General features: G+C 42.7%; 1 protein-coding gene across 3 annotated transcripts in view; it reads left to right on the top strand.

The window, feature by feature from the left end:
- The window catches only part of ANXA7 (annexin A7), a 42,536-nt gene that overhangs the window by 16,379 nt on the left and 2,736 nt on the right, over window positions 1–23,421 (top strand). For all 3 annotated transcript variants that reach the window (XM_045023670.1, XM_045023672.1, XM_045023671.1), the window contains 8 exons: window positions 482–589; window positions 1,992–2,035; window positions 9,709–9,811; window positions 10,120–10,214; window positions 13,725–13,838; window positions 15,303–15,473; window positions 18,050–18,220; window positions 18,394–18,469. In XM_045023670.1, the coding sequence (XP_044879605.1) occupies window positions 482–589; window positions 1,992–2,035; window positions 9,709–9,811; window positions 10,120–10,214; window positions 13,725–13,838; window positions 15,303–15,473; window positions 18,050–18,220; window positions 18,394–18,469 (882 nt within the window). The remainder of the gene's footprint in view (window positions 1–481; window positions 590–1,991; window positions 2,036–9,708; window positions 9,812–10,119; window positions 10,215–13,724; window positions 13,839–15,302; window positions 15,474–18,049; window positions 18,221–18,393; window positions 18,470–23,421) is intronic.

Consider the following 23,421-nt stretch of genomic DNA (forward strand, 5'->3'; position numbering starts at 1 on the left):
TTTTGAATAACCAAACAGAATTCTCAGGAAAGCCCTTTCCCCCCCACCGCTCCCCCACTCCCCAAACTAGTGTTATTGCTTCTGTCTGACAATTCCCAAAGGTCAAACTGCAAGCTTTATGAAGTAAACATACATTTGTTTTCCCAAGTCTAACATTATTCCAAAGGAAAAAAACAAATGTGTTTCTCAATACACTTCACCTAAATAAATCCAACCTGAAAGCTACACAGACTTATTTCTGAAGGAGATGAAGGTAAATCAGAAGTGTTACCACTTTTATTCCAATCTGGTGTCTGAACTCATGAGGCATGGTGGTAGCTTTTCAAATCTTTGTATAAATTACTAGGATATTGTTGTCTGTGTTCAAAGATTTTTAGTTACAGTTGCATTACACAACATCCTACTCTGTTTTTATTATAAATCAACTAAAATTTAAATTACCAAAAAACCTCTATTTTTTTACTCCTTTTTTCCCCTCTAGCTCCTACAGGTCCTGGATTTGGTGTCCCCCCTAATGGATCTGGCTTTGGTGGTTATCCTCAACCTCCATCTCAAAGCTATGTGGGAGGTGGACCAGCACAAATACCAGGTAGGTAATTGAGGTATGCATGTGCCTGTGTGTGCCATCCTAGTCAGATACCAAAAAAGTCATATACTTAAGAGTTGCACCAAGGAATTCCAGGTTAAGAAACTGAAATTATGCCCTCAGCTCCCTCTGTTGTTCCTAGCTATTGCAGTTGGATGCTATGTATGTTCTTATGAAGGACAGACAACTCCTGATGATTTCTAAGACCAATGACGGATTGACAGGAGAACTCAAATCTAAATAAATACTACATATATCAAAAAGGCACACTTCCTGTTGCTGTTTATTTTCATATAGGGTTTGGGATGCTGTTGCTTCTTGATCCTGAAGGCCATTGATGAATTGGGAAAACCAGAATGCACTAGTGATCAGTGTCTGTATGGAGAGGCTTCTGCATAGCCCTGAGAAATATGTTCAGTGCTCAACAGTAAGAGTAAATCTCTATGCCCACACTGAACTAAGCACTTGGGAGTAGGGGGAAGTTTAAAGGAGGGTAGGCAGGTGCTTAAAGGCAACCCAGTGAATGCAAATGATGTGTGTCAAGGACATTTTAAGGATTTTCAGTTGCCAGCTAAGCAACTATCATAGAATCAAAGAATATCAGGGTCAGAAGGAGGTCATCTAGTCCAACCCCCTGCTCAAAGCAGGACCAATCCCCTGACAGATTTTTGCCCCAGATCCCTAAATGGTCTCCTCAAGGATTGAAATCACAACCCTGGGTTAGCAGGCCAATGCTCAAACCACTGGGCTATCCCCCTGCGCTTAAGAGTAGCACTTAGAAGAGACTGAGAATGGGGACAGCAACGACGGCCATCTTAGTTCTTTTAAGATTGCTTCACTAACTTTAACAGTGGTTAAGCCACTGTTAACATAACACAACTATGTACGCCCACCTACATATGAAGAATGCTTTCTAATGGATTACTTCAGTCGTATTTTGCTTTAACAGTTGTCAGTGTATCACTCTTTATATTTAAGACATTTGTAAGTGATTTACTCTTCACTCTAGTCAGCTGTAGTAATTAGAATATCTTTAATACTGAACGGCTGAGCTCCTTTAAGGAACAGGTTGTTCCTTAGCTCTGAGTTTCCTGGATTTTATCATAGGGAGCAGGGGTTAGAAGGGAGAGATTTCACTAGCTCCCACAGTACTAGTAAAATTGCTTAGCACTCTTGATGCTTTCTTACCAGCGTGTGTACTGGAGCCACTCCTGTGGCTTATTGGCTATTGCTAGTCATTCCCATGGTTTCCACAAGAGCTGCAGTTTGCTGAGTATCATAGGCAACTTCACGTGTGAAAACAGAGATTATGTATGCAAAGTTGATAGATGTGTAAGATGATACATAGTACAATATTAACTCTGTACCTTTTTTCTTTTGCTTTGTTTTAAAATTTTCCTTGAAGTGGGATACCCTGGTGGACAAGTACCTTCCCCAATGCCTAGTCAGGTATGTATTGTACCACTTTCATAATAAAACTGAGCACTACATTGCAGTTTTAATGAGGAAAATGACAGTCTGTCTCTTTACAATAGTTCTGGATGGCGGTGGTGGGCAGAGAAGGGGAGATGTTGGCAGTAATTCTGCAGACAGTTTTTACAGTCTGTTCAGTAATAGCCCTTTTTGTGTTATGTGCAACATGATATCAGAAGAACTGCTATGAGAGGATAGAGTCCTGTATACTCAAACGCAGTGAGTGGATAGCAAACATGTAAAGCAGATTCTCTTTGCAATCCTGAGGATTACTATGTTACCAAATACTGCAGTATGTGTCTAATTCTATTTTTGAATAGCACATGCTTGACCTTCCCTTTGACTTGGGTGTAAAGGTCCAATCTTGGTCAATGTTGCCACTGACTTCACTGCAATGAGGATTTGACTGAAAGTTTTCAAATGAATGGCTTCTTTTTATTTCCAGTTACAGAATGTGTCAAAATCCGCTAGCACATCAGTTACTTGTAATCAGTTTAACTAATACACCTTTTGGGGAAAGTTTGGCTGATATGAGAGGTATAAATTTGTTCTACTTTGTCAAACAGTCTTGGAAAATAGCTAACTTCCCTTCAACGGAAAAACACTTTTTTGTTCATGGTTTTATCATTTTCACTGCCAATAATACGATATAGCACAGCTGGGCAACTGAAATAATTTATAGTGTTACTATTATACGCAATGCACGGGAAGGAAAAAACTTGTACAAAAGAGAGTCTGAGATAGAGTCCTGCAGGATCCACTGCCATAATAGCAGGGGCGTGTAACATGTATTTTGTTGCAGGCAGGATTAGGTGGGCAAAAAAAAAAAACAGATTGTGGTAATTTGTGGGAAAACAAAATGCAAGTTTAGCTACACCTGCTGTTTAAGTTGACCTTATTATCAATCACTTAATTTGAGACTCTTTTTAAAATTTATTTCTATCAGAAACCTAGTGCAGTGAGCAGTTTTTCCATTAAGTGTTTTTCAAAAAGCAATAATAATCCTAACATAAAAATAATTGGAATGGTATGTTTCAAAATTCTAAAAACAGTACTTAAGCAGTGTTTTTTTAACTTACTTATTATAATAATTTAAAAAATCTACACCTTTTAAGGTAAAACTGTGGTGCAATTTGCTTTGATGTTCCATGTGATATGCACAACAGCAGTTTGTCATAAATAGAATTTCAGCAATGTAAAGCAAGCTTTTTTAAAAAAAAAATAAAGGTTTTAATATTTAAATTGAAGTGAGGGATAGAAAGAGATTTGATGTCTATTATAACAGGAGTTAAACAAATCTTTCCTAAGCCATATAAAAAAATACTATACTTCTACCCCGATATAATGTGGTCCGATATAACGTGAATTCGGATATAACGCGGTAAAGCAACGCTCCTGTTTCCTCTGTGCCTGCCTGTTACTTGCTGTGGCCCTCCCCGGGGCCCCCTCACCTCAGCTCGCCTCTGCTCTGCCTCCTCCCATGAGTGTGCTTCTCCTCCCTCTCAGGCTTGCTGTGCCAATCAGCTGTTTGGCGTAGCAAGCCTGAGAGGGAAGAGAAGCGGAGCTGCGGCACGCTCGTGGCAGGCGGAGGCAGAGCGGAGGTGAGCTGGGGCAGGGGGGCCGCAGCAAGTAAGGGGGGAGGGTGCAGAGGAACCGCTCATCTCTGCTCCACCACCGCCGCCGCCTCCTCCCACGAGCACGCTGCTCAGCTCCGCTTCTCCTCCCTCCCAGGTTTGCCGTGCCAAACAGCTGATTGGTGCAGCAAGCCTGGGAGGGAGTGGGGAGAAGCAGAGCTGCAGCACACTCATGGGAGGAGGCGGAACGGAGGTGAGCTGGTGCGAGGGAGCCCCGGGGAGGGCCTCAGCAAGTAACGGGGGGTGCAGAGGAACCGCTCCAGCTCATCTCCGCCTCCTCCCTTGAGCGTGCCGCCGCCGCTCCACTTCTCCCCCCTCCTTCCAGGCTTGCTGGGCCAAACAGCTGATTGGCACGGCAAGCCTGGAAGGGAGAGAGAAGCGGAGTGGCAGTGGCATGCTCAGGGAGGAGGCGGAGGCAGAGCAGAGGTGAGCTGGGGCGGGGAGCGGTTCCTCTCCCCACCCTGATATAATGCAGCCTCACCTATAACACGGTCAGATTTTTTGGCTCCCGAGGACCACGTTGTAGAGGGGTGTGTGTGTGTGTGTGTGTGTGTGTACACACACCTCTACCCTGATATAATGATATGAAATAGGCACCCAAATAATCTCCAAGCCAGATTTTGACAGTAGCTGTCTTTTTGCGGTGGTACTAAGTGTAATTGATTAGTGGATAATTGATCCATCCCTCCATCGTGGAGGGATGGATGAGTTTGAAACCAGAAGTGGCTTTATGCCTTTAGCAAGTGACTACAATCAAACCCATGCTTTAATGCAATTTTAAAAACCTCTTTTCTAGTTCTTATTTATTTGTACCAAGACCAAAGGTGTACGTGGTGTCTCGCAGAACAGATTGTTAGATAAAGTACTCGCCCCGAAGAATTTACAAACTAGATTATAAACATGACACAACAAATGAGAATGAGGGGAATGGGGCAGCGTGGTTGGACATGGTTACATACATAACATTATTCAGACAACTGGCTCTTAGGTCATATGGTAATATTTTGAACAGAAAAACAAAGCATTGGCAATTTAATGACCAGATTAATAATCTGACTAAATTCTGCACCATGCTAATATTTAATGAAGCTCTGAACAATAAGATTATAGATGTTCATAGATTTTAGGGCCAGAAGAAGAAACCCTTATGGACATCTAGTTTGACCTGTGTAACACAGGATACAGAGTTTCATCCATTAATTCCTGCATCAAGCCCATAGTTTGTGGTAGAGCTAGAACATAATTAGAAAGACATCCAACATAGATTTAAAGACTTCAAGTGACGGAAACCACTACATCCCTTGGTAAACTGTTCCAGTGATCAAGTACCTTAATTTAGAAATCTGCACTTTTGTCTCATTTTAATTTATCTAGTTTCAGTTTCCCGTCATTGTTCTTGTTATGCCTTTACTAGAGTAGAGTAGAGTCCTCTTCTATCAGAATCTTTTCCCCATATAGGTACTTATAGACAGTGATTGAGTCACCTCATAACTTTCTCTTTGAGCAGCTAAATAGATGGAGCTTCATAAGTCTTTTATTGTAAGGCACCTCTAATTCTAGTCGCTCTTTTCTGAATCCTTTTCAGGTTTCCAACAGCCTTTGAAAATAAATCAAGCAAAAGTTTAGGAGTTACATAATAATGAATTTTTAACTGCATGTGAGGCTTTCCTCTTTCCCTGAGAATTTAGAGTAAACTATCAAATCCTACTGATGAGAACAGAATTTTAAAGAATTATTTGGAAAACAACATTCTTTAAAAATCTGATTAATTGAACCTGTGTGCATGAAAAAAAACTCCATAAGACTAGTAGCTGCCTTTTGACAGAATAAGTATTTAGTTCCAAGTCTGCACGTTTTTGTACTGAAACATCTGGATCATCATTTTGTTAAAAGGTGGTTTGGAGCATAATGCAAAGTAAATGATGTAAGCAGCATGGTGTCTCAAAACATACTTTCTAGCAGCATGAAAATAATACATGAAATATTTCTTCATTAATCTGTGCCCCAAGGGATTATGGAAAATAACATGAAACACATTAATTGAAAATACACCCAGACTAGAATAGGGAGGACAGTAGAATATAGTTATAATATAGGTTAATATAGGTATTACTTCACAATCGTTTCCCTTTGATTTTTCACTTACCATACAACTCTTACGTTTAGTTTGGAAACTTTTTTTTAAGATGCTGCAAAATGATGGTTTACTTTGGATGCACCCACACTTTAATATTAGACTCAACCAGATGTGTCAATCATTTTATATATGTGTTTATAGTTTGGGGGTTATAGGCACTCTGACTTTATTTTTAAGGCCAGAGATGTTTGTTTAGATGACATGTTCCTTACACATGCAAACTGGCAACATTAGGGTGTCCGGACGTCCTGATAAAATCGGGACTGTCCCGATATTTAGTTGTTTGTCCCGTGTCCCGACCGATGTATGGTCGGGAGGCCATTTGTCCCAATAGTTTGCACTCCGTTTTTTTTTTTTTTTGCTTCAGCTGCGGCCTCCCTCCCCACCCCATGTGTCCCGATATTTTGTTCTTGTCATCTGGTCACCATAGGCAACATACTATTCTAACTGCAGATTAAAGAAAGATTAAGGCCAGAAGTACATCAAAGCAAGCACAGATAATGCAATTCCTAATTCCTCTGTAAAGACATTATCTTGCATAAAGTCTGGGATGGGGGTGTGAAAGTTACTCGCCCCAAGCCAGAGGCTAGCTGCAGGGCTGTAGCTCTGCTCTCTTGAGGCCAATACTCAGGCCTATAGCTTGGAGGAAGGATCACTGCACCCTATGCAGAGGTTCCCAGTCACTGGATCCATGTAAGTATAGATCCAGTGGACACTGTCCTTATCACCAAAATCAAAGCAGGTGTGGAGTGTTCTCTCTTGACATGCATAGGATATGGAGACTCCATCTCTCTTCCCTACTCCACTATGCAGTCATGTCACGTGTTTTTTTCCACACTCAAACCCCTATTTAGGGGTATTATGGGGGCAAAGAGCGCTTTTGGCAGCAAGTGACGTTCACCCATTTTGTTTTAGCTGCTTGATTACATACGTTTCTAATAATGCCTGCTTATTTAAGAGAGCTGTGTATGGTAGTTGTGCACCAGAGATAGTAACAATTAAGCTGGTTTCCTTTGGATTGTTTTTATTACAAGTGCCGTATAAACACATTGCTTAGTAAATCCCACAAATAGATTCTGTTTTATAGTAGGGCACTGTTCCATGCAACCGAAACAGATGCCCGTGTATATTTTCAGGTAGCATGCATGCAGGGCTCTACATGCTGAGATTATTCCTTTATAACAGTTAAGGTACACTGGCAGTAACACCATAGAAACCCTTGCAGTTTCCTTAGTACTGCATGTAAAACGTAAAGAACAAACCAATCCTATAGGTGGACTTGGGTTCTTTACTAGCATGGATCACTAGGTATCTTGATCATTACCTGGCACCATTTATCATAATTAGCCACTCTTTCAAAGAATACAAAGTTACCGTATTTTATAGTCAGTATTTTTGAAAGGAGTTGGATATTTTGTCAGGAAGCTTCACACTTTTACAGTAAATTGTAATAATAGAATCATAGAATATCAAGGTTGGGAGGGGACCTCTGGAGGTTACCTAGTCCTACCCCCTGCTCAAAGCAGGACCAATCCCCAACTAAATCATCCCAGCCAGGGCTTTGTCAAGCCTGACCTTAAAAACCTCAAAGGAAGGAGATTCCACCACCTCCCTAGGTAACCCATTCCAGTGCTTCACCACCCTCCTAGTGAAAAAGTTTTTCCTAATATCCAACCTAAACCTCCACTGCAACTTGAGACCATTACTCCTTGTTCTGTCATCTGGTACCACTGAGAACTGTCTAGATCCATCCTCTTTGGAACCCCCTTTCAGGTAGTTGAAAGCAGCTATCAAATCCCCCCTCATTCTTCTCTTCTGCAGACTAAACAATCCCAGTTCCCTCAGCTTCTCCTCATAAGTCATGTGCCCCAGCCCCCTAATAATTTTTGTTGCCTTCCGCTGGACTCTTTCCAATTTTTCCACATCCTTCTTGTAGTGTGGGGCCTAAAACTGGACGCAATACTCCAGATGAGGCCTCAACAATGTCGAATAGAGGGGAATGATCACGTGTCTTGATCTACTGGCAATGCCCCTACTTATACAGCCCAAAATGCTGTTAGCCTTCTTGGCAACAAGGGCACACTGTTGACTTATATCCAGCTTCTCGTCCACTGTAATCCCTAGGTCATTTTCTGCAGAACTGCTGCCTAGCCATTCGGTCCCTAGTCTGTAGCAGTGCATAGGATTCTTCTGTTCTAAGTGCAGGACTCTGCACTTGTCCTTGTTGAACCTCATCAGATTTCTTTTGGCCCAATCCTCTAATTTGTCTAGGTCCCTCTGTATCCTATCCCTACTCTCCAGCATATCTACCACTCCTCCCAATTTAATGTAATCTGCAAACTTGCTGAGGGTGCAGCCATCCTCCAGATCATTAATGAAGATATTGAACAAAACCAGCCGCAGGACCAACCCTTCGGGCACTCCACTTGATACCAGCTGCCAACTAGACATGGAGCCATTGATCACTACCCGTTGAGCCTGACGATCTAGCCAGCTTTCTATCCACTTTATAGTCCATTCATCCAGCCCATATTTCTTTAACTTGCCAGCAAGAATACTGTGGGAGACCATATTAAAAGCTTTGCTAAAGTCAAGGAATAACACATCCACTGCTTTCCCCATATCCACAGAGTCAGTTATCTCGTCATAGAAGGCAATTAGGTTAGTCAGGCATGACTTGCCCTTGGCGAATCCATGCTGACTGTTCCTGATCACTTTCCTTTTCTCTAAGTGCTTCAGAATTGATTCTTTGAGGACCTGCTCCATGATTTTTCCAGGGACTGAGATGAGGCTGACTGGCCTGTAGTTCCCCGGATCCTCTTTCTTCCCTTTTTTAAAGATGGGCACTACAGTAGCATTTTTCCAGTCATCCGGGACCTCCCACGAGCAATCACATCCGCCAACTCCTTTAGCACCCTTGGATGTAGTGCATCTGGCCCCATGGACTTGTGCTCACCCAGCTTTTCTAAATAGTCCTGAACTACTTCTTTCTCCACAGAGGTAGTGGTGTTGTCTGCAAGAAGCCATGATCTTCCTTTGATGGGGACAAATACCTTGTGCATTCCTCACCCATGTGAATATAGTGGTGCAAAGATGCAGTGGAATTGGTGCAATCATTTGTCTTGTGCAGGGGAAGCATGTGTGGGGACTGCACAGCATGGAGCACAGCTCTGTTTGGACTACCAGTGTGCTTTGGGACAGATTGGAGTGGGCCAGGGAAGGACTGGAACAGGGGTAGTGGATCCACCATTTTGTGGATTGAATGGTGGTTAACGTGGCCAGAGAAGGGAATCAGTAGCTGTAGCAGATGCAATGTACTCTGAGAGGAGGATTCCTTTCTATCAAGCCCTGCAGAATCCCCAGTGCACAGGCCAGCTACTTAGGCTCTGTACTTGTGAAAGGATCTGCCCTCTAGTGGCTTGCTTTTGGAAACTCTGTCTATGCAAAAAGGAGAGTTACAGTCTTTAACCTACACAGCCGCTTTCTTCAGTATTCTGCATGTGGTCTGTCTGGAAAGCCCAGTGATTTCAGTGAAAGTGCTACATCCAGAATGCTCCCTAGAGATCAGCAACATGTATTGGAAAGAACAGTTCTGTCCTAAATGGTCACTGAGTTTGCATCCAGAATATATCCTCAGCAATGCAACTGTGCAAAACAGTGTTAATTTGGCATTAGTCGATCAAGACTGTTCATTGCGATAAAATGCCTTCCTAACTCTGTTAAGAGGTTGTTCCTCTCCCAGGGAGTGTGTGGTAAAACTTAGACAAGTTCCTTGCATCTCTCTCTCTGAAATATTAACTGTAAAGTTTAACAATACATTAAATTAGTACTTTGCATTGTGTAAATTGGCTGGTAATGCATAACTTGTTCATTCTTAGCCTGTAGCAATGACTCAAAGTACCCAGGGCACAATTCGAGCTGCGCCCAACTTTGATGCTGGGAGGGATGCAGAAATACTGCGCAAGGCTATGAAGGGATTTGGTAAGACAAGATCTTTATTTATTTAGTGATTACTACAGAGTTTGTTTATTAGCCAAAAAGTTAAAGGCATTTTTCTTTTCTTCTAATTGTATAGATCTTGGGTAAAGTTTTCAGACTCCTAATTCTCAGTTGGTGTTTTTGAAAACTGTACATGTTAAGCATATATATTGGCCAACATTTTTTATTTTTTGTATATATATGTGTAAAAATATGCACTGTATTTGTTAAAACTCTAAAATTGTAAAATGAACAGTTTTGGAGGATTATGTTTATACTTTCTTGTAAGAAATTGCCTTTTTATTTCCTAGGAACGGATGAGCAGGCTATCATTAATGTTGTGTCCAATCGCTCCAGTGATCAAAGGCAAAAAATCAAGGCAGCTTTCAAGACTATGTATGGCAAGGTATGTTCATTGGTTACTCTTCTAACCAATAAACAAATTGGCAGTGATACAGTAACACTAGCAAACTTGGTTGTGTGTAATGGTATTTTAGTCCCAGGTAGAGTGTGCCTGATTTTTGTTTTTAAAATTTCTGTGTACACTTAGCTACATTCCTTGTTCTACCAGTAGCTCCAGGAACTTCAGTACAGCCCTGACAATTGGTGGGATTTTTTTCAAGCAGTGTCTTTCCAGGACCAAACATTAAGTTTCCTTTATTTTTGTTAATTATTTGAAGGGCAGAACATAATGAAATTCAAACTATACCTTGGTGGAAGACATCAGAAATACTTTGGCAGGTAATATTAACATATGGGATGGGATCTTGATTAATTGGAAAGACACTCTGAAACCAATGGTGCAAAATTCAACAAGAATCAATGTAAAGTGTTCAATGAAAGGCAAACTATTTACATGCAGTTAGAGAGACTGGGGTCTAAATCCTAAAGTCCTTACTCAGGCAAAACTGCTACTGAAGTACATAGAGTTTTGCCACAAATACAGACTTCAGGAATTTACCATGGAGGATAACCTACTATAGGTGGAACAGGATCTGAGTCATACATGGTAATTTATGGTATAAGCAAACTCTGTAAAACTGTTACACTCAAACAAGTGTTAGACTATGTTTGTTTCAACTTTAATATGAAATATGAGTAAACCAAGTGAAGTAATTTGGTTTACTCATATTAAAGTTGAAACGAACATAGTCTACACTCTAAGCAGCACTGAGTAAGCTTCATTGGAGAACTATGGTTAGATTTAGATAACATTTTAAAAGAAAATTTGAGCTCTGAGGACAGGAAATGAAATAAAATAATAAAACATTTAGTTTGTGACTAACCTTTGCACTGTGTCCTGATTATAAGACCAGTCTGATACAGTTGTGATAGTGCACCTTGTCACTGAACAAGTGGTAAATACCTATTTTATATTTATATATAATATATAGTAAACTCTGCTCTTTCCATTTTGCACACTCCTGGCAGCTAATTTGTTCGTCATGACCCGTCTTCTTTCAGTTCCAGGAAACAGGGTGCAAAGTTTCCATATCTGCTTTGGTGGAGTTGGCCTTTTCTGGTGATCAAAGAAGTTTAGACATTCTTGCCACTTTCTCTGATTTTTGCTCCCAAAAAAGGAAGCGTGGGACTTGAAATAGGAATTCTTCAGGAGTCTGCTGAGAACTCATTTAGCTACTGTGCTGCATCACATGACACTTAACGCCATAATATTATTTTAGTGATAGTGTCTCCGGGGAAAGATGAGAACAAAAGCTTTGGGGGATGGTGGGGGAAAAAGAAACCACCCTGGAAATTTTGAAAAGAGTTTAGATCCTAAAAATGGGCAAGTATTGTAACTACTAAAATATTACCTTCATGCCAATGTCTCTCAGGAAAATCTAGCCAGAAATATTGTTGCTTGAAATATTTGTAATTTAAAAATAGGGCAAGAATATCCCTATTTTTATATCTATAAAAATGTTCCTTTTAAATTACTTCTGTGCTCTGGCAGTGCCTAGAAGCCACAACCAAGACTGAAACCCTGTTGTGCCTAGGTGCTGTAGCTACACTAAGTGAGAAACTTGTTCTCCCAGAACTGAGACTCTAAAAAGAGTGTGGGAGAAGCTAGCAGTATGGACAGGACTTTGAAAAGATTAGCTCTCCTGGGTCATGTTGCTATGCCACTGTGAGAGAAAGGAAGGAGATCTGTCTTCATTTTTGTTACGTGCCCTCAAGTCTGGTGGTGGGGAGTTCCCTAGGTATGGGTCTGTCACATGACTGCTAGGTATCATGCTTTGTCAGCAACAGCATCCCTGTTGATCACAATTTGGAGGCAGGTGTTGCAGCAGCGTAGTCTGAAACAGCTAGGCCTCTGTGCATAGAAAACTTTAAAAGACGACATGCCCAGGAAAAGAAAATTGGGTCAGTGCACTTTTTTGTCTTTTGATATATAAAGAAGGCCCAAATGTGTTTTTTTTCCTTAAAATCAAATACATGTTTTCTACATGTCTTATGGTTTAGATTAAGATTTTACCTACCCTGTTTTTCCTAAAAGATTCTGTGGGCAGTTGGAGAATTAGAACAATTATGACCCCACAGCTATCAATGAGTGAAACCTAATTAATTCAATGAGGCGTCCGCTGGCACCTTAAAGACTAACAGATTTATTTGGGCATAAGCTTTCATGGGTAAAAAACCCACTTTTTCAGATGCATTTAGATGCATCTGTTAGTCTTTCAGGTGCCACTGGTATCCTCGTTTTTGTGGATACAGACTAACATGGCTACCTCTCTGATACTAATTTAATTCAGGAGAGGAAAGTAGTTGTAGTCAGTATGTTTAAAACTTTGTGCTCTGTGGATATGGGGAAAGTGGTGGACATGATATACCTTGACTCGCTTATTTTTAGTACATAATCAAAATATACAGTGTGACAGACCCAGGCCAGTGGCGTACAGGAGTCTGGTAGAGGGCAAATATACTGGTCACTGGATGAGTAGTTTTCTGTTCCCTGAGTGACCAGAGCAGGGGCTGCACTAGAGTAATCAGGAACCTGCTAGAACCAATTAAGGCAGACAGGCTGGCTGCAGGTGTTCTAATTAATCAAGGCAGGCTAATCAGGGCACCTGGGTTTAAAAAGGAGCTCACTCCAGTCAGGGAGGGGGAAGCGCGTGTGAGGAGCTGGGAGCAAGAGGTGCAAGGAACTGAGAGTGGGTGCTGCTGGAGGACTGAGGAGTACAAGCGTTATTAGACACCAGGAGGAAGGTCCTGTGGTGAGGATAAAGAAGGTGTTTGGAGGAGGCCATGGGGAAGTAGCCCAGGGAGTTGTAGCTGTCATGCAGCTGTTACAGGAGGCACTATAGACAGCTGCAATCCACAGGACCCTGGGCTGGAACCCGGAGTAGAGGGCGGGCCCAGGTTCCCCCAAAACCTCCCAACTCCTGATCAGACACAGGAGAAGTTGACCCAGACTCTGGGGAAGATCACTGAGGTGAGCAAATCTGCCAAATAAGCGCAGGACCCACCAAGGTAGAGGAGGAACTTTGTCACAACAGTTAGAGATTGGCCAAAAGCAGACCTTTAATCCAACCCCCTTTTGAATTTTGTGGGAGGAGGGCTTATGTTTGAATTCTGGATCTAAAATTCAAATGGGCCTATTTTCTGGTTCTCTCAGAAACAGTGGATGCCACAACCTTTTCATTAGCTAAAATAATGGAAATCTTGAAAAATCAACTAATCTTGTGAGACTTCTGCCTTTTGGTCTGAAATCTTGCATAGACTGCTCAGTAGTTTACAGCAGTCTAATAAACAGTATTAATGCCTAGAGTGATCATCTGAACCCTAACCCCAGCCTATAACCTCTAGCAAATCTGAAGATCTGGATATTGCCTCTTTAGCCCCTTCCTAATTACCACACTGTTCATGTACTACATATTTGTACTCTAACCTCATACTTATTTTTGTAACTGGACAGGATTTAATTAAAGATCTGAAGTCTGAACTAAGTGGAAACATGGAAGAACTGATATTAGCCTTGTTCATGCCACCTACCTATTATGATGCCTGGAGTTTACGTCATGCAATGAAGGTATAATTTTATCATGAATAAAACACTAAATTAGACACTTCCTATGTTATGGGACATGACAGTTTTGCAGTTTTAGTAATTCCTGACAAGTCTGGCATGCAAAACCTTTTACTGGCATGCAAAACTTTAAATTAATGAAGACTTGGCACACCACTTCCCAAAGGTTGCTGACCCCATGGCTAGCACATTGTGGGCACTACTGGAAACTAGTATCAGAACCCACATAGCCGAGCTATAAGTGAACAGTGAGTTGGCAGAAATAATTAAGTACATCATGTCTATGAATGAATGGTAAAAATGTCAATTGTGTATATATAAAATGTTTTTATACTGATGAGGTTTCAAAAGCTACAAATTTCTACAGAATATGGAGTACGATTCAATAAGACCTCCTTTAGGGCAGGTGTAAGAGACATCCTTGACTTACTCTTATTTATACTACAGCAGGGCCTACATATTCCAGTTAGATCAGACCCCATCCCCCTCATTGTGATAAGCTCCCTAAAAACAACAGGAGATGGCCCCTGCCCTGAAGAGCTTACAGTCTTTATTTATTTTTTTTAAAAGGCAGGAGGATTATAAGGGTAACCGTGACAGGAAGGCCTGGTGCAGCACAATTTGCTGTGTGATTTTTTTTTTGGTATATATTAAAAAGGGGCGTATTAATGAAGCTCTCGCTTATGCCAGATATAGGAGGAAAGGCTAAATTTGGAACAGAGAACTACTTGTAAACTGAGCAGAATAGGATCCAGATACACGTTCTGTTTCTAATAGTGCTTTGATAGGTCATTACTTTGTTTCAAACCCCTATTAGAAGGGAATTGTTAGTTCGCAATATAAAATGAGGTAGTCAAATTTTAGGACAAAAGTAATGGGCTTAATCTGTAGCAAGGGAAATTTAGGTTAGATATTAAGAAAAACCTTCCAACTTTTAAGGCTAGTTAAACACTGGAATAGGCTTCTAAGGGAGGATGTGGAATCCCATCATTGGAGGGTTTTAAGAACAGATTAGACAAACAATTGTCAGGGTGGTATAGGTTCACTTGGTCCTGCCTCAGCACAGGGGGATGGGACTAGATTACATCTCAAGGTCCCTTGCAGCCCTACATTTTTATGTTTTAAGTATCTTTATTTCCTTTCTAAAATTTTCCTTTTCTCTAACTGGCTATGCCTCAGTTCATGCCCTCTGTTAGTAGTTTCTCAACACTCCTAACTCACCAGTTGTTTAAAAAACAAAATAAAACCAACCCCATACCTTACATTTTGAGTAATGAGATCAGAGAGGATTTAGAATGTTCAGAAAGGAGGGACAAATGCTGCTTTTACAATTTAGATAATACTAAAACAGTTTCAAAATGTAATAAATGATTGATTGTAACAGTTGGTTTTATAGTGTCACAGAAAATTGTAAAGAAGGGTAAGTGTGCTTTGTTGCAGCAATACTTTCTCTTTCTCTGCCTATAGGGAGCTGGCACTCAGGAGAGAGTGTTGATTGAGATTCTTTGTACAAGGACGAACCAGGAAATTCGAGACATAGTCAGGACTTACAAAACAGAATTTGGAAGAGACATTGAACAGGATATCAGAGCAGATACCTCAGGACACTTTGAACGATTACTCATATCTATGTGCCAGGTGAGCTGTAGGGCATTTTTTTGACAATGGTGAGTTTGTTGGTAAACCAAAGGTGTAAGGACCTCTTGCTGCATACATTTCATGCATTTATTACAGAACAGACTGGTGAGTGGAGTTATAGCTCTGTATCAGATGCTTACAGTAAACAAACACCGTTTTTAAAAAAAAGTTCACCTGTTTTTATAGCTTGAAGAAGAGTATGACTGAGAGATCATCAAAATGTATATGCCTAATCAGAGCCAGCTTCTGTAAGAAGTTATGTGGCACTGGTCTATGTCTTTATAGGAGAATGACAACATATGGTCTCATCCTGTCTACCCAGGAATCCCTACTGAGTTGAGTGATCCAGCTACAGCACTGTAGCCATCCCAAAAAACACATTTAAATCACAGTTTGGCCTTGCAGTCTAGATGGGAACACATCATGGTGTATCAGTGCTCCAGAACTATGCTGGAGCCCGGGGACTTTTACCATCATTCAAGAACGTGGTTCCAGGAGGGTGCAGTCCCTCTTACAGTGTAAGACCAAACCATGGTTTAACACATAGTGGGAATCAAGTGCTGAAACCTGTCTCCTAACACAATAGATGTCTTAATATATAGAAGACTTGCGAGAATCCATGGGCATATGCTAAGCAGGACATTCAGCTCAAAACTCACTCCCCCTCCTTTAGTTCCCCACTTGTCTTTCCTTTCTCAGATCGAACTGTTCTATGCAGATAGTGCTACCCTTGAACTCAGCTGGATCATGGAGCCTGCCTATAGTATGTCATCTATGTACGGGACTGTTATACTGTCCAGTTTTTCAGTGTTGTTAGCTTCAATATCCTATTGAAATAGATTTTAAACACGGTGAAGCACTACAAGTTATAAAATCTGGCATGTATCTGACCCCCCCCCCCCCCCCCCCATTGGCTGTAAACCAGGAGCCATGTTCTGTGGTAGCTTGTATTCTGAGCAGAGCTGCATTTTGTGGGACATGAAAATGTGGGGAATGCATTCCCTCATTTAGTTGATGAAAGTGATGTTTCCCTTGTTTCATTTGTAGTTCCATAAAGTCTTAGATACTGTGATATCCCTCCCCACCTCTTCTGACTGTAAATGCCTTTCTTTTTGAGCCTCGCCATTTTACAGTTTCTTAAATTTCCATGACATTTCTACTTTGATGTTCTCTTGAGTGTATCAACTCTTGTGAGAGCTGTGGCATTAAGTACCACAAATAATTTTCTGAGGATTTTTATTGCCTGCCTCTGTAAAGTCAAAAAGGCAAATTCTAGAGAAGCTTGCAGTGGTGAGTTTTTATTATTTTGATATATCCAACACATTATGATAGCTAGTGGTCATCTGCACATTATATAACTTATATAGATGTTAATTCATTTAAGGCATAAAAAAGTAGTTTGGAAATAGCATCTTCAGAAATTACCTTTTGCTGGTACCACCACCACACTGCCTAAAATTAGATATTAATGGGTGTTCTGTTGGTGCTAAAAATCTACCCTCAGATCTTTTCTCAGTCAGTCATTATGCTTCAGAATCAACACCATTCTGCGAAGAATGGAATCAGATCGTGCCTTTTATTGCTATTATTTCAGGCTGCGTGCGTACTCAGTAAAACAATGCATTAGTTCATGTTCAGAAGGTTCTTTGCAACCAGTAGAGCTAGAAACAAAAATATTAAGTGAAAACTTAGCCCTTGTTTTCTCTTTAATTTAATTATCAAGAAGCCATAGGGGCTAAAAACATGAGATAATTTCAACTTACAGAGCTGTTGACCCAGATGATTTAAGGTTTTTAAGTTGTGCTCTGCAGAGTAAGAGTGTCAGGCTCTCTCACTATGTTCAGCTTACAAGAAATCACTGTAAATGGAAAGGCATGTTTTCAAACTGCTACTTAAAAGCACAGCTGTTAAGTTGATGCAGCCGGAAACTGACAACAGACTCTGTCTGTCTGTCCATCAGAGGCAGCTAGAAGGCATTTAATACTTACTTCCTTTCAGGATACAGTGAGTATATATTGTCTTCCATTTCTAATAACTAAAGAGCCTGAAGTACTCTTGAATTCAGAATTCCAATATGCCATAGCCTTGCTCCTTTTCAAAGAACTATTGTAGAACAGTCATGAGCTCACTGTCTGAGTGGACAGAGATTTGTAGCACTGTCCATGCATCACAATATGCATAATACTTGGTACTTCTATAGGACTTTTCATCTGAGGATCTCAAAGCACTTTACAAATAATTGAGGCTCTCACCTCCGCAGCAAAGGTGAATAAAGGTAAGAATTGTTCTCATTTTACAAAGGAGTACAAAAAAGATTCAGGGGTCACACAGCTTGTCCGTGACAGAGCTGGGTGATAGGCTTGGAGTTCTGACTCCTAGTCCCCTCATTTAACTGGTGCACAATCCAATCCTGCCTCCAAAAACAAGTGAGGCTTATCGGGAAACAGCTGTCATAAAAGAGTCCTTTACCAATTCTAGTTTACTGTTTGAAGATAACAACCATTTGGCAAGGCTGTAAGATGTGGTAAGGAACAGAAAATGTTGTGTTACTGATTAAGCACTTGCTTCACTTGCAGGGCAATCGGGATGAGAATCAATCAGTGAACTACCAAAAAGCTCAGGAAGATGCTCAGCGCCTCTACCAAGCTGGTGAAGGGAAACTTGGAACTGATGAGTCTTGCTTTAACATGATTCTGGCAACTAGAAGTTTCCCCCAGCTAAAAGCTACAGTTGAAACATATTCTAAGGTAGACATTTTTCTATTAAAGATTATGAACTAAATTCAGCCCTGGGGTAAAAACAGATGAAATGCCATTAACTTCAAATGAGTTTGGTCTGCATATGCCAGAACTGAATTTGGCTCCATTCCCACATGTTTAAAAAAACAAACCCTCCTAATCCCTTTAATTTATATGTGCAGATTGCCAATCGTGATCTGTTAAGCAGCATTGGCCGGGAGTTTTCTGGAAGTGTAGAAGATGGCTTGAAGACCATCGGTAAGACTTTTCTTTCTTTTAAAGAGGGTATTTATGACTAATTGGAGAGGTAAAGCTAGTAGGGCTGTCAATTAATCACAGTTAATACATGCAATTAATGCAAAACAAATTAACTAGATTTAAAAAGTCATGATTAATCACACAATAATAGAATACCAGTTTAAATGTATTATAAATATTTTTGGATGTTCTACATTTTCAAATATATTGATTTCAATTACAATACAGAATATGAACTGTACAGTGCTCACTTTATATTACTTCTTGTTCAGCCAATAGCTAAGGCAAACAAGTTTGTTTATATTTATGGGAGACAATGCTGCCTGCTTTTTATTTACAATGTCACCTGGAAGTGAGAACAAGCATTCGCATGGCACTGTTATAGCCGGCGTTGCAAGGTATTTACATGCAAGATACGCTAAACATTTGTATGCCCCTTCATGCTTCGACTTCTAGGCTCTAAAGTTTTCCATTGTTTTGTTTTTGAATGGCGTTATGTAAAAATAAATAAAAATAATAATTCTACATTTGTAAGTTGAACTTTCACAGTAAAGAGAATGCACTACAGTACTTGTATGAGCTGAACTTAAAAATACTATTGTTTTTTTTACAGTGAAATTATCTGTAAACAAAGTGAGCAGTGTACACTTAGTATTCTGTGTTGTAATTGAAATCAATATTTGAAAATGTAGAAAAAATTAAAAAATATTTATAATACATTTAAATTGGTATTCTATTATTTAACAGTGGGATTAAAACAGCAATTAATCACGATTATGTTTTTAATCGTTTGACAGCCCTAAGAGCTAGATAAGAGACAATGGAACTCAGCAATCTATGACTTGTCATAAGTGTTTTGAAACGACTTGAGGTATTCGCTTTCTATATTATTACCCCCAGAACTTGCCAAAATAGAAGTATTCTAAGTCCTGACTAAAAGTTGAACTTTTATTTTGATTATAATTCAAGTACGGTGAGCTCAATTTGAAACAAGCTGGCTTTCTCCAAACTAAATCCAATTAAGGCATATTTAACTCTTTTCAGTTCCCCTCATTCTGAATTAACTTTGTATCTTCATCGAACAGGTTTACTGAACATTGTACTTAATGTTAATTTGTATCACAATGCTCAGATCTACTCTTAAAAAATTCTTAACAGAAGACTAAAGCGTTTTCAAGAGCAGGTGTCACTTTTAAATAGGTTTCAGAGTGGTAGCTGCATTAGTCTGTATCAGCAAAAACAACGAGGAATCCTTCTGGCACCTTAGGGACTAACAAATTTAATTGGGCTTAAGCTTTCATGGGCCAGAACCCACGTCATCAGATGCATGAAGTGAAAAATACACTGATGTATCTGATGAAGTGGGTTCTAGTCCACGAAAGCTTATGCCCAAATAAATTTGTTAGTCCCTAAGGTGCCCCAAGGACTCCTCATTGTTTTTACTTTTAATTAGAACGTTTATGGCTAAATTTGTTTTCAGAAACACTAAGGAAAGACAGGAATGTGGGTCCCTCTGACCCAGATGACTCACTAGGGGTCCCCTCTGACATATTATACAAGTCTGGCTGGAATACCTATATTTTTCATTTAGAAGCTACTTGAGCTACAATAAAAATCTTAATTTAAGCATCACAAGTTCTATAGAAAATTGGAGCAAAAGTTTTTTTTTTTTTTAAAGGTTTCCTGTCATCTGATTAATTTCTTATTCTCACTGTTCAGAAAGCTAATGGACCATGATTAGGGCCCTACCAAATTCAGGGTCCATTTTGGTGAATTTCACGGTAATAGGATTTAAAAATTAGTCAATTTCAAGGTTTCAGATGTCTGAAATTTCAAGATAACTGAAGGGTGTGTGCGTGTGTGAGAGAGAGGGGGGGGTCACATGGGTATTGTAGGAGTGTTGTGGGATTGCCACCCTTACTTCTGCACTGCTGCTGGCAGGGGCACTGCCTTCAGAGCTGGGCAGCTGGAGAGCAGTGGCTGCTGACCAGGCCCCAACTCTAAAGCCAGCTCCACTGCCAGCAGCACCAGCACAGAAGTGAGGGTCACAGGGTAGAGAGGGTGGGTTTATACATCTGGGTTTTCCCAGCAGCCACAGAGCTTTCTGCAGCCGGGGGAGGTTCCAAGAGGTTGGTCTGACCTGGCTCTGGGCATAACCCCTGCAGAGGAAGAGGAGGATGTCCCGTCCCTCCCCAGCCTGTGCTGGGACTAGCAATGGGAGCCGGGCCCACGGTAGGAGTCCCTGCATGGGGTGCCCCCAGCCCTGTCCCTCCTGTTCAACAGCCATATTTCATGGTCTGTGATATATTTTTCTTGGCTATGAATTTGGTAGGGCCCTAATCGTCATTGATTGGAAAGAGTAACCATTAGAATAATTTATTATTAAGGGATTCCTGAAGTTTAGAAACCCTCTAACTACGAGAGCTTAATAATAAAAACAGTTTGTCTCGAATCTCTACCTCTTAACAGTATATTGTCCATTCTTACTCTTTGTATTAACCACCTTTGTAGGGTGGTGTCCTTTCTTCAACCATCCTTGATGTTGGTGCCACAAGATTGCTATGCAGAGCTCTTCTAAGCTCTGCCCCATTTGAAGCAATGAAAAAAGATCAATGCTTATTGAGAACTTGTTTTTTCTTAAAATTGTGACCTATTAATTAGGTTTCCAAATCACATTATAAGAATGATATCCAATAGGAACTGAAAAGAGACAAGTTTCACAGCCAGTGGATGGTGATAATTTTCAATTGGTACTTATGCTGTTGGAATTCTAGCTAAGAACCTAGAGGTAAAAATCTTTGAATTCCAGTACCAATCACCCACCGGAAACAGGGGCGGCTCTAGGCACCAGCAAAACAAGCTGCTGCCTAGGGCGGCAAAATATAGGGCGCGGCAAAAGGCTGGGGGTGGGGCCCCAGCTCATCCTGCCGCTGCAAGCCGAGGAGCGGCCCGTCCCCTGCAGCCAGGCGGGGCCTCGCTACCGGCTCCGCTTGGGGGAGAGGGGGGGCCCCTTACCGGTAGCGCGGCCCCTCCTGGCTGCAGAAGACGGGCCGCTCCTCCTCCGCTTGTTCCCTGGGTCCTAAACAGCCCGGCAGCAGCTTGGCTGGGGCGGGGCTGAGCTCCGCCCCGCTCAGAGCCGTGTGGTCAGGGGGCGGGGCTACAAGCTCCGGGCCGAGTGGAGACAGCTGAGCTCAGCTTGGAGCATGCGGCCCCGCCCCCTCCCCACGCGGCTCTGAGCGGGGAAGAGCTCAGCCCCCTCCGGAGCCATGCGGCTGCCGCGCGGTGAGCCGGGGGTAAGCAGCCGGGGCAGGGAGTCCCGGGGACACTCAGGGGGCAGGGAGGGGGCACAGGTTCTGTGGGGGGGCGGTCAGGGGCCAGGGAAGGGGGGTTGGATTGGGGGGGGTCTCAGGGAGGTGTTTGTCAGGCACCCCCCGACCCCATTACCCCCCAGGCCCAGCCCTGACCCCCAGCTCCGAGCCCAGCCCCTCTGATCCAGACACCCCCCTCACCCCATTCCCCCCACAGCCCTGACTCCCAGCTCCAAGCCCAGCCCCTCTGATCCAGACACCCCCCTCACCCCATTCCCCCCACAGCCCTGACTCCCAGCTCCAAGCCCAGCCCCTCTGATCCGGACACCCCCCTCACCCCAGTCCCCCCCAGCTCTGAGCCCAGCCCCTCTGATCCGGACACCCCCCTCACCCCATTTCCCCCCCCCAGCTCTGAGCCCAGCCCTTCTGATCCGGACTCCTCCCTGACCCCATTCCCCCCACAGCCCTGACCCCTAGCTTTGAGCCCAGCTGCTCTGAGGTGGGCACCTCCTGACACTATTTCCCTCACCCGAGACCCCCAGCTCTGAGCCCAGCCCCTCTGATCCGGACACCTCCCTGACCCCATTCCCCCCACAGCCCTGACCCCTAGCTCTGAGCCCAGCCCCTCTGATCCGGACACCCCCAACCCCATCCCCCACTGCCCTGACCCCCAGCTCTGAGCCCAGCTGCTCTGAGGTGGGCACCTCCTGACACTATTTCCCTCACCCGAGACCCCCAGCTCCGAGCCCAGCCCCGTTGAGCCGGACACCTCCCGACCCCATCCCCCCACCCCAGACACCCCGCTCTGAGGCGAGCCCCTCTGATCCAGACAACCTCCAACCCCATCTCCTCACAGTCCTGAGCCCAGCCCCTGTGAGCCGGGCACCCCCCAGAGCCCAGCTCCCCACCCGGCCCTGGGCAACAGCAGCACCACCTCCAGGCAGTGACAGCCCATTGGCACCAACCATCACCATCACCCAGCAACAGCCCATTTTGTAATTGCAAATGTATACAGACCAGTAAAGCATTTAATGTTTTTAAATAATGTATTTGGTGTATTTTCAAATTATTACAAATTAATTTTCACTAGTTATTTTTTACATTTCCAAATACATGTTACTATAGTATTGCAACTTTTTTTTATGGAAGGGGCCCCCAAAATTGCTTTGCCCTGAATCCTCTGGGCAGCCCTACCCAGTGTGTGTGAGGAGCCGAGGAGGGAGGGAAACGGGGTCCTCTGGAGCCGAGCCCGGGCTGCGATGGTGGCGAGGGGCTCCTGGAGTGTGTGAGGAGGTGAGCGGCCGGCTGGGTTTGTCGGTGCTGAGCAGGTAGCCCCGCAGCTGGAGATCCTCGCCTTCCCTCCTGCCAGGGCTGGGCCAGGGCACCGTGAGGCTGAAGAGCAGCAGGTCCAGGGGGCTCTCCAGGTCTTTGGCCGCCAGCATGTCGAGGGTGAGGGCGGTGAGCGCGAACTGATCCACCTTGGCCACCAGCAGTGCTGCGAAGCCCACGGAGGGGGCCGTGTTCTTTGCGCCACCCCGTAGCCGTGCCGCCACCTGGAAGTACTCCCACTCCGTGCTGCCCAGCAGCTCCACCCACATGGGGACAGAGTCGCAGCTGGGCCAGGGCTTGGCTGCAGTGTGCTGG

The sequence above is a fragment of the Mauremys mutica genome, chromosome 7, assembly GCF_020497125.1.
Source record: "Mauremys mutica isolate MM-2020 ecotype Southern chromosome 7, ASM2049712v1, whole genome shotgun sequence".
NCBI lineage: Eukaryota > Metazoa > Chordata > Testudines > Geoemydidae > Mauremys > Mauremys mutica.